The 17,500-nt window shown below is 45.4% G+C and overlaps 1 protein-coding gene across 7 annotated transcripts in view; it reads left to right on the forward strand.

Moving 5' to 3' along the window:
- The window catches only part of LOC125289293 (serine/threonine-protein phosphatase 2B catalytic subunit alpha isoform), a 145,527-nt gene that overhangs the window by 87,583 nt on the left and 40,444 nt on the right, over positions 1-17,500 (forward strand). For all 7 annotated transcript variants that reach the window (XM_048236042.1, XM_048236045.1, XM_048236043.1 and 4 more), the window contains exons 5-6: positions 226-371; positions 7,895-8,034. In XM_048236042.1, coding sequence (XP_048091999.1) covers positions 226-371; positions 7,895-8,034 — 286 coding nt within the window. The remainder of the gene's footprint in view (positions 1-225; positions 372-7,894; positions 8,035-17,500) is intronic.

Consider the following 17,500-nt stretch of genomic DNA (forward strand, 5'->3'; position numbering starts at 1 on the left):
GGCGGTGTGTGGAGGTGTGTGTATGGGTTTGGGTTTGTGCGTGCGTGCCTGGTCTCTCTCTCTTGCGTGCGTGCGTGGGTGCGTGTGTGTGTGCGTGCATGCGTGCGAGTGTGCGTGTTGCGTGCGTGCGGGCCTTTGACTGGTGCGTGCGTGCGTGCGTGCCTGGTGCGAGTGCGTGCGTGCGTGCGTGCGTGTCTGACCCTGTCCTCTCTCTGGTCCTCACAGGTAGAATTAAGTATTCGGAGCGTGTGTATGACGCCTGTATGGATGCCTTTGACTGCCTCCCGCTCGCTGCACTCATGAATCAGCAGTTCCTGTGCGTACACGGCGGCCTGTCCCCTGAAATCACCAACCTCGACGACATCAGAAAAGTGCGTATGCATGCACACACACACACATACACACACACGTACACATCTACATACACACACCCATATACATACGCATAGATAGAAAACAGAATTTATACACATACACTCAAACAGTGCAACAAATTGACAAATGACAAATTTCTCTTGATAATACATCTTAAAATAAGACAGGTTGCCTATTAAAGAAAGATAAGATAAGATAAGATAAGATAAGATAAGATAAGATAAGATAAGATGATACTTTAATGTCCGTTTACACAGAAGTTTGTCTTGCATTGCAGCTCAGCAATCAGCAAAGTGCTAGGTAAGGCTACTGTAAGTCCACACTAGTCCGGATCAGTTTTCATACGGATTTTTGAAAAACAAATCCGATCCACATCCACAAACACTGTATCAGTATCGCAGTATCGCAATAGAAACGATGTGTGGCCACAGTACTCTATTGATACGCAAATATCTCGGCCGTTCACTCTTTATCAGTCCCGCATCCCTATGTTACTGTTGCTAGATCGGACGAACAATGGGCATGCAGCGTTAAAAACCTGCATTCAAATTCATAATTCTGATTCTTGAAAATCATGACAAACGTAGGCTTCAGTCAACAAGTATGGGTGCAAGCGAAGAAATAACCATCAGATAAAATCTGCAAACTGGGGGAAAATGGGCAATGTTTGCCAAGTTTACTGCCAGCTCGAATGCTACTCACTAGGAATTCCCATCATAATGGCAAATAGCTTTGTCTGCTAAACTGTTAAGGGAAGAAACAAACAAAATAGACTACATGTAGCTCATGAGATGGGCATTCTAGAACATTACACAGTGCTTCTAATGACCTCATGAGATGGGCATTCTAGAACATTACACAGTGCTTCTAATGACCTCATGAGATGGGCATTCTAGAACATTACACAGTGCTTCTAATGATCAAGAGGGATGTATTTGTCTCATACACAGTTACAGTGTATAACAACTTTATATTGCGTCTTTGAATTAAGTTGTGTAGCACCCCTCTACTCTACTTAATAATAAATTGCACTTTAAAGTAAAAGGAGGTGCTTCTATGAGTTACTGTTAAGTTTAGGCCAGTTCTAGGTTCGGCATTAAGGGGGGAGTAAATTGACAAGGACACCAGTATGTAAAATGTTATAAATAAATAATGCAGGTTTATTAAATGCAAGAATATCTTTTCTCTATGAGAAAAGAAGAGGAAATATTAGTAAATAGAAAATAAATAGTAAATAAATACAAAACCCTATAAAATAATAAAAGAGCTCTTAAAAATGCAAAGTATCAAATCAATAGTTAAAAACTCAAATGTCCAAAGAAAAGAAATACCGGGTAAGGTGGTGTGAGTGTACAATGTCAGTGTATGTGTGAAGGCTTATCTGTATCCAGGGAACAGATCCAAGGGGTTGGTTATCCAGTATGAAAGGGCAGTTCAAGGGGTTGGTTATCCAGTATGAAAGGAAGAACAATTCAATCGATCCCATGGGACTGATTTCGCCATCCAGTGTTCCAGTGTACATAAAAAACCAATCTGCATACAGCAGTTTGAGAATACAATTAAGGATATATATTCAATATCAAAGCCGTAAGATATCATTAAATTCCAATTGAACTACAATTCCAGTTCAATTAAGTCCTATTAACTTAGCTAGGCACAAACTACGACGTTAAGCGTCGCTGGTAATGAGAGAGAAGAGGTGCCGTTCTCACTCACACACACACACAGGCTACTACCAACGCGGCTCCTCTAAACATTCTAATATTAACTTCTCCTATCTCTTAGGAGTTCGTTACTACCAACGATCATATATTTAAAATCATGTAATTCAATATATTCATTAACAACTTCTCTATTACTCAAAAACATACTTAAAGACAATATTATTACAATAGCAGCACTTCTAAAAGAACAATAAAGTAAAAGCATCTCTGATTGGTTTTAATTAGTTAGCTCAGTTTTCTAGCATGCTACTCATCCTATTGACTTGAATGCACTATCAGCTAATGGTGCTAATCACTCGCTAGCAGAATGCTAGCGAAGTATTTTAACTCACCGGAGTTCGAGGTTCAAACAACACAGGTCTTCAACAATCAGTAGAAAAATAGGTATAAGGAAAGGTAAGATGATTCAATACGATCAATAGATTTAGAAAAAGTTAGATTAGAGTTAGATAAAGTTAGTATTCATTTTCTTAAGAGGATTATCAGTAACGTCTAATCAATTTCATTCAAGTGGAGTCTCGAGAGTGAAAAAACAAACCCGTCACCTAGGAGATGACTATACCACAATAAAAGTATTTTAGAATACCTGCACTTTCAAGCAGACCAAAAAACAAATACATATAATCATGTAAACTCAGCTTCTTGCTATTTATTCATATTTATTCTATTTATATATTAAAATATTTATTGAACTCAAACTGTTCTAAAACTTGGTTATGGTCTTAGTAACCAAACTTTAAGGTGGGTTACACCTGCATAGGCTATAATCCATTGCCATTCATTGTAGTCTACTCGTGAAATGAATACATGTAGGCTATATGTTTACTGGTCAAATGAATACAGTACATGTAGCCTATATGTTCACTGGTCAAATTAATAGTTGTAGCCTATATGTTTACTTCTTGAAAGCAGTACATGGCCATCGTTGCGTGAAACGAGCACAACCAATCAGGGAAGGGAAGATGGGCTTGTATGTCATCTCTTTTCAGATGGTTCCTCAACACACTGCCCATATTTGTCCCATACGGCTCCGGCAACAAAACGAGTTCAGGGTCCCCAGCGGATCCAAACACACACACACACAGACAGTCACACACACACACACACACACACACACACACACACACACACACACACACAGGATCCAAACTGCTCCACTCTGGGGCCTTGGTCTAATGTGGACGGGAGGCCGAATCGTAACAAAAGTGTGTCGGATACGAACGAAACCGGCATAGTGTGGACAAGTCTCTTTATACTAAAAACAATACCAACGACATTTCTGATCTTAATATAGAACACTTGATTAGGTAAGCAGTTTGTGCAGTGCACACACATACACACACACACACACACACACACACACATTAAACATAAAAACACACACACACACACACACACACACACACACACACAAACAAACACACACACTCACACAAAGTACATATTTGAGTGCACACACTAATTCTAATATTGTTTAAGTGTTACTACCAAACTATCGGTCAGCGAAACTTGTCAAGTCCCACGGAAAGACGGTATGCATTAATGCACTCATACACATTTCGCAGCCCTGGGATAGGGAGTCTTCATGTATACCCTTGACCCCTGGGATAGGGAGTCTTCATATCTACCCTTGACCCCTGGGATAAGGAGTCTTCATATCTACCCTTGACCCCTGGGATAAGGAGTCTTCATATCTACCCTTGACCCCTGGGATAAGGAGTCTTCATATCTACCCTTGACCCCTGGGATAAGGAGTCTTCATATCTACCCTTGACCCCTGGGATAAGGAGTCTTCATATCTACCCTTGACCCCTGGGATAAGGAGTCTTCATATCTACCCTTGACCCCTGGGATAGGGTGTCTTCATATCTACCCTTGACCCCTGGGATAAGGAGTCTTCATATCTACCCTTGACCCCTGGGATAAGGAGTCTTCATATCTACCCTTGACCCCCTACCCTTGACCCCTGGGATAAGGAGTCTTCATATCTACCCTTGACCCCTGGGATAAGGAGTACCCTTGACCCCTGGGATATCATACCCTTGACCCCTGGGATAAGGAGTCTTCATATCTTGACCCCCTTCATATCTACTTGACCCTGGGATAAGGAGTCTTCATATCTACCCTTGACCCCTGGGATGGGATAAGCCCCTGGGGAGGAGTCTTCTATATGACCCCTCTTCATATCTACCCTTGACCCCTGGGATAAGGAGTCTTCATATCTACCCTTGACCCCTGGGATAAGGAGTCTTCATATCTACCCTTGACCCCTGGGATAAGGAGTCTTCATATCTACCCTTGAGGGAGTGGCTTTGTCTACCATCATTCCCCACTGCCTTCCAAAGTCAAAAGTCAAAGTCAAGTCAAAGTCAAAGTCAAAGTCTGCTTTATTGTCAATTTCTTCACATGCCAAGACATACAAAGAGATCGAAATTACGTTTCTCACTATCCCACGGTGAAGACAAGACATATTTTACCAATTAAGTCCACAGACAAACATAACATTCAAGTAAACAATAAAAACTAAATAAGAAGGCACATACAATGAAGAAATAAGAGCAGCAAAATTGGGTTGAAATTGTGCAATTGTGCATAGACAGTCAATATATAGTGCAAAGTCAGGCCAATAAATGGCTGAGGTAGTTCTGTTCTGACCTAAGTATGCAAGTGGCATAGTGGTGCAAGTTATGTAAGAGCAGCAGAAGTGTGTTGTGTTTTCAGGACAACAGGACAACAACAACAAGTTGCAAAGTGTGCGAGTGTAGTAGTGCAAGGAAGCCATTGTGGGTCCAAAGTCCATGATGTTATGTAGCTGAGGGGGGAGAGAGTTCAGCATCCTAACAGCCTGGTGTATGAAGCGGTTGGTGAGTCTGGTGGTGCGGGAGCGCAGGCTTCTGTACCTCTTCCCAGAGGGCAGTTGATCAAACAAATTGTGGCGGGGGTGACTTGCATCACTCACAATTGTGGGTGCTATGGGTGAGGTGGGTGGTGTAAATGTCCTTCAGGGAGGGGAGTGAAGCACCAATAATCCTTCCAGCTGTGTTCACTATGCTCGCAGGGCTTTCCTGTTGTATTCAGTGCAGCTTCGCTTCCACACAGCGATACAGCTGGAGAGGATGCTCTCAATGGTGCCTCGGTAGAATGTGGTCATGATGGCTGGTGGAGCACTTGCTCGCCTGAGTTTCGCGAGGAAGTACAGGCGGCTGAGCTTGAGCCAGTGATGCAGTGTTGGTGGTCCAGGAGAGGTCTTCACTGATGTGCACCCCAGGAATTTGGTGCTGCTCACTCTCTCCACCACAGCACCGTCGATGGTCAGTGGCAGGTGGTGGGTGTGACCTCTCCGGAAGTCAAAAAACAATCTCCTTGGTGGCCCCAGCTGTGCGCCCAACTGGCTGGGGCACATGTAACATCGCCCGGCTGACCTGGTTCGATTCCCGCCTGGTGGTCCCTTCGGATCCCACCCGACTCTCTCTCCCACCGCTTCCTGTCATTCTCCACTGTCACTATCATTAAAAGGCATAAAAGGCCAAAAATACACGCAAAAAAAAAAAAAACAATCTCCTTGGTCTTGCTGACGTTCAGCAGGAGGTTGTTGTCCTGCACCATGTGGTCAGGGAGGTCGACCTCAACCTGTATTGAGTCTTGTAAGCCCTTGGTAATGAGACCCACCAGAGTTGTGTCAGCCAGCAAATTTCACTATGTGGTTGTTGCTGTAGGTTGCAGTGCAGTCATCGTCCAGCAGGGTGAAGAGCAGCGGACTGAGCACGAGCCTTGGGGCCCCCGTGCTCAGTGTGATGCTGCTTTGAGATATTGTTGCCAACACGTACTACTTGAGGCCTCTGACAGAGGAAGTCCAGTAGCCAGTTGCAGAGGTAGGTACTGAGTCCCAGTTTGTCAAGTTTGCAGATGAGTTGTTGTGGTATTATGGTGTTGAATGCAGAACTGAAGTCTATAAACAGCAATCTCACATATGAGTCTCTTTTTTTCCAGGTGGGTGGGGGCTGGGTGGAGGGCAGAGCAGATTGCATCCTCTGTGGACCGTTTGGCTCGGTATGCAAACTGGAAGGGGTCCAGGGTGGGGGGGAGAATGGATTTGATGTGTTGACATGACAAGCCGCTCAAAGCACTTCATGATGATGGGTGTCAGTGCCATGGGGCGGTAGTCATTGAAGCAGGATGGAGCAGTTTTCTTCGCCACAGTTGATGGTGGCAGCTTTGAAACATGATGGGACGATGGCTTGCTTCAGGAAAGTGTTAAAGATGTCTGTGAAGACATCCTTAAGCTCCTCAGCGCAGTCCTTCAGCGCACGACCTGGGATGTTGTCTGGGCCTGTTGCTTTACGGGTGTTGATAGCAGCAAGTGTCCTCTTCACGCTGTCGACAGAGAGGCACAGGGGCTGCTCGTGTAGAGGGGGAGGGGTCTCAGAAGCGGTTCAGATTGTTGAGCAGAGGGATGTTGCTCTCACAGCTCTGTGGCACGGGCTTGTAGTCTGTGAGGGCCTGAATGCCCTGCCATAGGCTTTGTGCGTTCCTGCTGTCTTTGAAGTGGGTGGTTATCTTGTGAGTGTATTCCTTTTTTGCTTCCTTGATGCCACGGGACAGGTTGGCTCGCTGTTCTCATGCCAGCTTCATCCCTAGCTCTGTAGGCTTTGTCTCTGGCCCTCAGCAGCCTGAGGACATCCCCTGTCAGCCATGGCTTCCAGTAAGCCCGAGTGATCATGTCTTTTGTGTGGGTCACATCATTGATGCACTTGGTGATGTAAGAGAGTCTTGCTGCCCCGTAATTCCTCAGGGTCCGAGTCCTCGATCAAATGTGTGATGAGCTCTGGTGCCGATTGAGAAACGTTAAGGCGTTTGGCTTCTGCAATCTCCCCAGATTTAATAAAGCCAATTGGATTCCTGCAGCCACCACCTCAGGGTTCCTTTAATTGGATACGCTTTGTAACCGGACCCAGAATCAGTTGGACTATCTCTTCCTCTCCTGCCTTTGTCTCTCTCTTTCTCTCTCTCTCACTCCTTCCCTCTTTCTTTCTCTCACCCTTCTTTCTTTTCTCTCTCCCCCACCATTTCTCTGACTTTCTCACTCTGTTTTTCATTCTCTTCTCTCTCTTTCTATCCATCCTATATATTTCTCTCTCTCTCCCCCTATCTCTCTCTCTTTCTATCTCTCCTATATATTTCTCTCTCTCTTTCTATCTCTCCCTCTCTATATTTCTCTCTCGCTCTGATTGTCTTCCAAACGGTTTATTTGAGACCACTGTGGAGAGGACAAATCATTTTGATTAAATTCTGCAGTCTTGGTCATCATCAAGATGGTCCTGAACATCGTTAGGAAATCGTTTTATGGGAAATCATTGTGGTTTCTTGCCTCAGAGGTCAATTTAATTTCTTACGGAGGGGATTGAGTTGTGTGTGTGTGTGTGCATGTGTTTTGCGTGTGAATGTGTGTGTGTGTGTGTGTTTGTGTTTGCCTCAGCTGGAGCTAATGAGGATGTTGGAAGTAAACAAGTTAACTCTGTTTATACGTTCATGTTTATAACATATTTATGACGCTGAACTACAAAAGCTGATCACATTTAGAGCTACAGGGTTCATTGACACATGTTTTGTTTTGGGAATGGCGGTTTTGATTGTCTTTTTAATTTTCTACCCTGCACAATCTCTCTCTCTCTCTCTCTCTCTCTCTCTCTCTCTCTCTCTCTCTCTCTCTCTCTCTCTTCTCTCTCTCTCTCTCTCTCTCTCTCTCTCTCTCTCTCTCTCTCTCTCTCTCTCTCTCTCTCTCCCCACCCCTACAGTTAGACAGATTTAAAGAGCCCCCAGCGTATGGTCCAATGTGTGACCTCCTCTGGTCAGACCCCCTGGAGGACTTCGGCAATGAGAAGACCCAAGAACATTTCACACACAACACAGTCAGAGGCTGCTCCTACTTCTACAGGTATGTACACACACACACACACACACACACACACACACACACACACACACATGCACACACACATACACAGAGAGAGAGAGAGAGAGCACACACACACACACACACACACACACACACACACCCACACACACACACACATACACTTGAATTTCCCCTAGGGATCAATAAAGTATATCTATCTATCTATCTATCTATCTATCTATCTACACAGACACAGAGAGAGAGAGAAAAGCAGAAAAGCATATTTGAATTGAATTGAGAGAGAGAGAGCGTGTTGCACACACACACACACACACACACACACACAGCTTGCACACTTACACCCGACCAGTATCTTACATCAGTCCAGTTTCATGTCACATGAAATGTCCTCCCCCTGCTCCACGTCCAAGATATTCATTGCGGTGAGAATTACTAGTGTGTGTGTGTGTGTCTCTGTGTGTGTGTGTGTGTGTGTGTGTGTGTGTGTGTGTGTGTGTGTGTGTGTGTGTGCGTGATAGATAGATAGATAGCTAGATAGATATGCTTTATTCATCCCCAAAGCAAAATGACAGTGTGCCAGCAGCCATACACACGCAGCGCTGTGACAGACAGGCTGGCGTAGCAACAGAGGTGTAACAAGTAGTGTAGTGAGGGCTTGGGCTGCTAACACCAGCTAGTGAAGGGAATCAGGAGAGGAAGTGAAAAGTAACTGCCGCTGTGCCAATGTGAATATGCAAGTACAGAAGTAAAAAGTTTATTAATATTGGAAAAGATTATTCTTTTAGATGAGTCTTCTCTCTTTGCTCAGCAGGGAGTCATTATAAGTGTGTTTGCATTAGGTGGGTGAACAAGTCCAGTAAATTGCCACAAAGCGCTCCACCAGTTGCCTGCACTGTTGTGCCACACACACACACACACACACACACACACACACACTCACACACACACTCATCACACACACACACACACACACACACACACACACACACACACACACACACACGTACATGCATTCCCATCCACACCATCACATACACACATACACTGACACATGATGGTTTGTTTTATATCTTTACACACTACTACATACATTTATGCGAGTGAGAGAGGGAGAGGGAGAGAGAGAGAAGCAAGAGAGAAAAGATGGAAACAAGTAGTAGAGAGAAAAGTGTTCAGGTCCTCTTTCTTTTCTTTCTAATCACACTCTCTCTCTCTCTCTCTCTCTCTCTCTCTCTCTCTCTCTCTCTCTCTCTCTCTCTCTCACACACACACACACACACACACACACACACACACACTCACACGCACACAATGTGAAGATGATTAATTTGAAATGATTTCGGTTTTGGTTGGTTTTGGTCTCCATATTTTTCTTCGCTATGCCTGACATCAACACTAGGTTTGCTGTTGATGTGGCGTATTGCAACTCTAAACCAGGGGTCTTCAACCTTTTTCAGCCCTAGGACCCCTTGGCGTAGAGATACACTGAGCACGGACCCCAAATTTAGGCCTGATATTTATACAGCTCTGGAATAAAATAAGAGACCACTGCACATATTTCTGATATCATCCTACAGTCATTCTACGGTTGCTCAAATTTGCTAGTTTCAATTTATTATATGTATTTGTTCTGCCCTTCAGGCATTTCATTTGAAGTTAATGCTTTTAATTTTGTACAAATTCAGTTTCATCCAGACTTTTATTTTGATGTTTGTATTTTTGGGCTGTACAGGAAGTAGGCAGGAAAATAGTTTAGATCACGTTAGAATTTGTGTGTGAAAAAAGCTAGAAACTGATTAAAAGTGCAGACTGTCATTACCCCAGAGAAACTGCTTTTTACATGTTGATTCCCCAGCAGAGGCATCGCTTGTATGTATCACATCTTTGTTGTAGCTAAGTTAGATCGTTAGTATGTTAATTTCATGAGGTAAAAAAAAACGGAGTTATAAGGCTAAAAACTATGGATGCTAGTTTCAACATGTGGATGCCTTCAGGATAATGTTAGCTCTAGGAAATGTTAATAGTTAACTTCACATGTGATTTCTATACTTAAGGTATTGTTCATGGAAACTAGGTGACTTGACTAATTGCAATACTTTGCTGTTTGTTTTCTAGTTTCACTCTCTTTCGTTATTTGATCTTTTGATCTTATCAATGTGGATTCAGTACAATGTGAAGAGTGAAAATAAATCTGCAAACAAGAATTTAAGGCATTCTTCATGTTCATGAATAGAAGAGAGTTTAGCTCACTGTCTAGTTGGAGTTAGCACACCTCACCGAGGACAGTACAGTGAAAAAGCGTTATTCAACTGGAGTTTCAACGTCCAAAGAAGCAAGTAGAAAAGCAAGATAAGAAAAATGGAATTAGCTAAGTCTGATAATGCATCTGTGCATACGAAAAAATCAAAGAGTTCGTGCTCATCGACATCGAGTGCAGCAGTAAAGGCGCGTGCTAAAGCAGAGGCGGCAAAGGCACGAGCAACATTTGCAGAGAGAGAGGCGACACTCAAGGTACAAAAGCAGAGAAGGAAGCAGAGCTACAATTAGGAAAAGCAAAGCTGGACGCTGAATTGGCGCCTTTCGCACTTCAAGAGAGGCAGCTGCAGCTATTGCCCAAGCGAGGCATTAGAAGCAGCTGAACTAGACATAGGAGATTCGTTCAAGACCGATCCATCTTCACTAGAAAATCTGCAAAATGAAATTGCAACGCGACTAACGAATATGTTGAAGCACAAGCGGGGCTTGATGTATCCGCGGACTCAGACATCCGTCCATGCCACATCACCTGGAGTAGCCTTATCAGAGGCGAGCTACGTCACATGGCATCCTCAACAGAGCACAACCCTGAACCACAGGAAGACCTAAAAGAGGGATGAAACTCCTTACAGACCATCTAGGCATGATGCAACACCGAAGCAGCAATTTCTCAGCGCTAAATCTAGGCATGTAACCCACATCAGCGCGCCACTCAATGGAGGTCATCATACAGGTCAGGTAAGACGCCATGGACAGCATACAACAAACATTGGAGATAGTGGACGTCACACAACACCTGCTAGAGACAGCGGATGGCCCTTAAAAAGCCAAGACAACACATCCTCGCAAATCACCACTTAAGGCAACAGCTCCATCATAATGCCGTGTATGCACCATCCACTGCAAGCGTGGCACCTGAAACAGAACACCTGGCACAATACCTGGCTCGTCGTGATTTAGTGAGTACAAGTCTCTACCAATTTGATGATAAGCCTGAAAATTATCTAGCATGGCAGTCATCATTCACTAATGCTACTACAGGCTTAGGACTCACAACAACTGAAATGTTGGATCTACTGATTAAGTGGCTCGGAGTGGAGTCCGTCAAGCACATCAAAAGGATCCGCTCTGTGCATGTCGGAAATCCAGACGTAGCATTGAAAAAGGCCTGGGACCGCCTCCAAGAGTGCTACGCTGCACCAGAAGTAATGGAGAAGTCTTTGTTTAAAAGACTGGATGAATTCCCAAGAATATCAACCAAAGATTATGGAAAGCTGAGGGACCTAGGCGATCTTCTTATGGAACTTCAGGGTGCCAGAGAAGAAGGTTACCTCACAGGATTGACCTACCTGGATACAGCCAGGGGCATAGGGCCCATCGTGGAGAAACTCCCTCGTGGGCTACAGGAAAAATGGCTAACAGTAGGCTCGAGGTTTAAAGAAGAAAACAACGGCTACTTCCCTCCATTTGATTACTTTGCCGATTTCATCTGTCATGAAGCACGCCGGAGGAATGACCCCAGTTTTATCCTTTCATGTGCGAGCAGTAACGGGTTGAAGTCAGACAAAGTAGCCTCTAACAGTTATGGGAGGAAAATATCTGTTCACAAGACAGACATCTCTCCAGGTAAAGACCCACCTGCAAACTCACCTGAGAGAAAGCCTGATGGGCCAGAGAAAAACTGTCCCATTCACAACAAACCACATGCACTGAGGAAATGCAGAACATTTAGGGGGAAGATTCTCGAGGAACGAAAAAGCCTTCTCAAAGAGCATGGGATTTGTTTCAAATGCTGCACTTCAGCTAGCCATCTTGCAAGAGACTGTAAAGTAAATGTAAAGTGTGCGGAGTGTGACAGCGACCGACACCATGCTGCTATGCATCCAGGTCCACCACCTCAAGTCTTCAGAAGGCCTACACCCCCATCAGACAATGGCGGGGAGGATGAGGAGCACAGCGGCAACAGCACTGCCATCAGCTCACACTGTACCCAGGTGTGTGGCCCCGGTCGAACAGCAAGATCCTGTGTGAAGATCTGTCTGGTTCGAGTATATCCACAAGGTAAACGTGAGAAAGCAGCCAACGTGTATGTGATTTTGGACGACCAAAGTAACCGTTCACTTGTGCGATCAGATTTCTTCGAGCTTTTCAACATCAAGGGCCAACCATTCCCCTACTCACTCAAGACCTGTGCGGGCTAGTTGAGGCGTCAGGCAGGAGAGCAGAGGGTTTTCAGGTCGAATCACTCGATGGGCAGACCAGCCTACAACTACCATCACTAATTGAGTGTAATGACATACTCATCGATCGCTCCGAAATACCGACCCCTGACGCAGCCTGTCACCATCCACACCTGCGAAGTGTAGCGCCGCACTTACCTGAGCTCGACCCTAAGGCGGAAATCCTCATCTTGCTAGGCAGAGACATCGTGAGGGTCCATAAAGTCCGGCAGCAAGTGAGTGGGCCTCCCAACACCCCCTTTGCACAAAGACTTGATTTGGGATGGGTTCTAGTAGGAGACGTGTGCCTAGGGAACGCACATAAGCCAGCTGTGGGCACATTCAAGACAAATGTGCTAGAGAATGGCCGACCCACCTTTCTCAAACCTTGCAACGGCTTCATGAAGCTTACTGAAGATATGTCCCAGGGAGGGGAGCGGAAGAACCCACCACACAAGGCATCATTGGAGGCACTCGGACTACAGGTCTTCAACGAGACGGATTCCGACAACAAACCTGCCCCATCCATTGAGGACATAATCTTTTTGGAAATCATGGAACGAGAAATGTACAGAGGGACATCAAACAACTGGGTTGCCCCTCTTCCCTTTAGAGTTCCCCGGCAACGTTTATCCAACAACCGCGAACAGGTATTCACACGCTTCACCTCCCTGGAGAAAATGCTGCGGAGAAAACCAGAGATGAGAGACCAGTTCATGGAATTCATGAAGAAAATATTCGACAACAGACATGCAGAAGTGGCTCCTCCACTAGAGGAGAGCGAAGAGTGTTGGTACTTGCCAAACCGAGTCTACCACCCCATAAAAGCCTGGCAGCATCCGCGTGGTGTTTGATTCCAGCGCCAAAGTACTTTGGCACATCTCTAAATGATGTTCTTCTAACAGGCCCAGACCTCAATAACTCACTCATTGGGGTGCTGATCCGCTTCGCCAAGGAACAGGTAGCAGTGATTGCCGACATACAGCAGATGTTCCACTGCTTCCTCGTCCGCAAAGACCACAGGAACTACTTGAGGTTTCTGTGGTATAGAGACAATGACATGTCGAAGGACATCGTCGACTACAGGATGACTGTTCACGTTTTCGGCAACAGTCCATCCCCATCTGTGGCCATCTATGGACTGAGGAGAGCTATCCACGAAGGTGCACACAAACATGGAGAAGACACAGTCCAGTTTGTCGAACGTCATTTCTATGTAGACGATGGGCTTATCAGTGTGCCCACCGAAGCAGAAGCCATCAGTCTCCTGCAGAGAACGCAGACCTCTCTCAGTGAATCGAACCTAAGGCTGCACAAGTTCACCTCAAACAGGGAAGCCGTCCTACAGGCATTCGCACCTGAAGACAGAGCCGTCCTGAAAGACCTTGACCTCAGTGGTGAAGCCACACCAGTGCAACGCAGTTTAGGACTGCTGTGGGAGACAACAACAGACACTTTCACATTTGCAGTCTCAGAGCACAAGAAGGCCTTCACTCGCAGGGGAGTTCTGTCAACAGTGAATAGCGTCTTTGATCCTTTAGGCATGGTCGCACCTGTGACCATTGAAGGCAAAGGTCTGTTGAGGGAACTCAGTGTTGACACATGTGACTGGGATGCACCTCTTCCAGAACAAAAGCTGAAGCAATGGGAAGCGTGGCGAGAGTCACTGCACGACTTAAGCAAGCTGCACATCCCACGTGCATACACAGCAACGTCACTTTCCAATGCAGAACACACAGAGTTATGTGTATTCTCTGATGCATCCACAAAGGCCATTGGAGCTGTGGCATGTCTCAGAACCATTCAAGCTGAGGGACAAGTCGAAGTAGGATTCATCTTAGGGAAGGCTAAGCTGGCCCCACAGTCTGAACCTACCATCCCTCGGTTGGAATTGTGTGCCGCAGTATTAGCCGTGGAGGTCGCTGAACTCATCCAAGATGAACTGGACACGAAGCTGGATACAATCAAATTCTTTTGTGATAGCAAGGTCGTGCTCGGGTACATTCACAATCAGACCAAACGCTTCTATGTTTATGTCCATAATCGAATCCGACGAATTCGTCAGTCCACAAGACCTGACCAATGGTTCTACGTCAACACAGAGGACAACCCGGCTGACCACACATCCAGGTCAGTTCCTGCGTCCCAGCTGACAAAGACAACATGGTTCACTGGACCAGCTTTTTTGCACAAACAAAGACTACCTGAGGAAGACACAAGTCAGCCATTTGGACTTGTAAACCCAGAATCAGATTCGGACATACGACCTGAAGTGAGTAGTTTCCTAACTCAGACTCAAACCCAAGGCCTTAGCGCTGGACGTTTCCAGCGGTTCTCTTCCATGCGCTCCCTCACAAGGGCTATTGCGCTACTAATTCACATAGCCAGAACTTACAGACACAGCACGTCCAGTGACTGTAAAGGATGGCACCACTGCAGCCTTCCACGTACTCCGGATGAGTTGGATCAGTCAAGACACATCATCATCAGAGCCGCTCAAGAAGATGTCTTCACAAAAGAGCTCACAGCTCTGGAGCTCGGACAGGCTGTAACCAAAGACTGTTTCATTCAGAAGCTCAGACCTATTCTTGAGGGTGACCTCATTCGTGTGGGTGGAAGATTGAAACGCGCTGACTTGAGCACTCCGGAAAAGAACCCCATCATCTTGCCCAAAAACAGTCATGTTTCTCTGCTACTGGTTCGACAGTATCACGAAGATGTCAAACATCAAGGCCGTCACTTCACAGGGGCCCTGAGAGCAGCGGGCTTCTGGGTCATAGGCGGAAAAAGGTTAATTGCCTCAGTCCTGCACAAATGTGTAGTGTGCCGAAAGTTACGCCGAAGAACAGAGGTACAACTCATGGCCGACTTACCACAAGAACGCCTGCACACATGCCCACCCTTCACCTATGTAGGAGTGGATGTGTTTGGACCATGGCAAGTCATCTCCAGGCGCACACGGGGTGGACAGGCCCAAAGCAAGAGATGGGCGATGCTCTTTTGCTGCATGAGTTCCCGAGCCGTGCACATCGAGATCATCGTCTCCATGGACACGTCCAGTTGCATTAATGCATTGAGACGTTTCTTTGCCATACGAGGACCTGCAAAGCAGATAAGATCGGACTGCGGAACAAACTTTATAGCCGCAGCAAAGGAACTAGGAATGAACCAACAACAACCTGACAGCACAGTTAAGAACTTCTTGAGTCAGCAAGGGTGTTCATGGGTGTTCAATCCTCCTCATCGCCCCATATGGGAGGATCATGGGAGCGTATGATAGGCCTGTCAAAGACGGATCCTGGGCTATCCTACTTCAAGAGAACATTCAACTTACCCATGGCGTCCTGTGCACACTCATGATGGAAGTGTCTGCAATAATCAATGGCAGACCTCTCGTTCCAGTGTCCACTGACCCAGAGTCACCCTTCATATTATCTCCCGCAATGATACTTACCCAGAAGGTTGGGGTTACCCCACTGCACGGAGACTTCACAGACAAGGATCTTCTTAGCAGGCAGTGGAGACAAGTCCAAGCCCTCGCTGACAGATTCTGGCGTCGCTGGCGTCAGGAGTTCCTCCCCACTCTGCAAGCCCGCCGGAAATGGAGAGATTCCCACCGGGACCTGAAAGAAGGGGACATTGAAGGGGACGTGTGGCCTATGGCGGTGATCAAAGCTGTCTTCCCAGGGAGAGACAGCAAAGTAAGGAAGGTGGAGCTCAGGACATCGGATCAAGGTTCTCCGAAGGTGTTCCTGAGACCAGTGTCAGAAGTAGTTCTTCTTCTGCCAAAAGACTGAAGTTAAGGGACAGAAACATTTAAAAGTTCATAGTGACCTTTAAGGTCAGACGGGGAGTGTTCTGCCCTTCAGGCATTTCATTTGAAGTTAATGCTTTTAATTTTGTACAAATTCAGTTTCATCCAGACTTTTATTTTGATGTTTGTATTTTTGGGCTGTACAGGAAGTAGGCAGGAAAATAGTTTAGATCACGTTAGAATTTGTGTGTGAAAAAAGCTAGAAACGGCAGGTTGATTAAAAGTGCAGACTGTCATTACCCCAGAGAAACTGCTTCTTACATGTTGATTCCCCAGCAGAGGCATCGCTTGTATGTATCACATCTTTGTTGTAGCTAAGTTAGATCGTTAGTATGTTAATTTCATGAGGTAAAAAAAAAAACGGAGGTTATAAGGCTAAAACTATGGATGCTAGTTTCAACATGTGGATGCCTTCAGGATAATGTTAGCTCTAGGAAATGTTAATAGTTAACTTCACATGTGATTTCTATACTTAAGGTATTGTTCATGGAAACTAGGTGACTTGACTAATTGCAATACTTTGCTGTTTGTTTTCTAGTTTCACTCTCTTTCGTTATTTGATCTTTTGATCTTATCAATGTGGATTCAGTACAATGTGAAGAGTGAAAATAAATCTGCAAACAAGAATTTAAGGCATTCTTCATGTTCATGAATAGAAGAGAGTTTAGCTCACTGTCTAGTTGGAGTTAGCACACCTCACCGAGGACAGTACAGTATTATTGACATGTTTTCTACCTTAAGGTGACGATACACAGGGCAACTTAATTTCTGAAGTTTCTGAGTGACACTTTGTTGAGATTGGGCAACATAATTTCTATATGAACGATTTGGCCTGTGTCTCACCTGGTTGCTCGTTGCTGGCAACATTGCCCACAAAATTGCCTTTAGATGTGAATGCCTTTGTTTTTTTCTCAAGGTGTGTGTGTGTGTGTGTGTGTGTCAGAACACAGATTGGGAATCAAGAGCAGATCCAGTCAAACTCACAGAGAACAAATTTATTTAGCACTAAATCAACCGGCAGGCAAAAACACAGTCCAGGAACGGGCAGAGTTCATAGGCAGACAGGCAGTCAGGTACAGGCAAACAATCCAGACAGGGCAGGCAGAGGACTTGGTCAGAGACAGGCAGAGTTCACAGGCAGGCAGGCAGACAGACAGGTTTAGGCAAACAATCCAAAATGACAGGCAGAAGGCTC

The sequence above is a fragment of the Alosa alosa genome, chromosome 24 (genome assembly GCF_017589495.1).
Source record: "Alosa alosa isolate M-15738 ecotype Scorff River chromosome 24, AALO_Geno_1.1, whole genome shotgun sequence".
Classification (NCBI taxonomy): Eukaryota; Metazoa; Chordata; class Actinopteri; order Clupeiformes; family Clupeidae; genus Alosa; species Alosa alosa.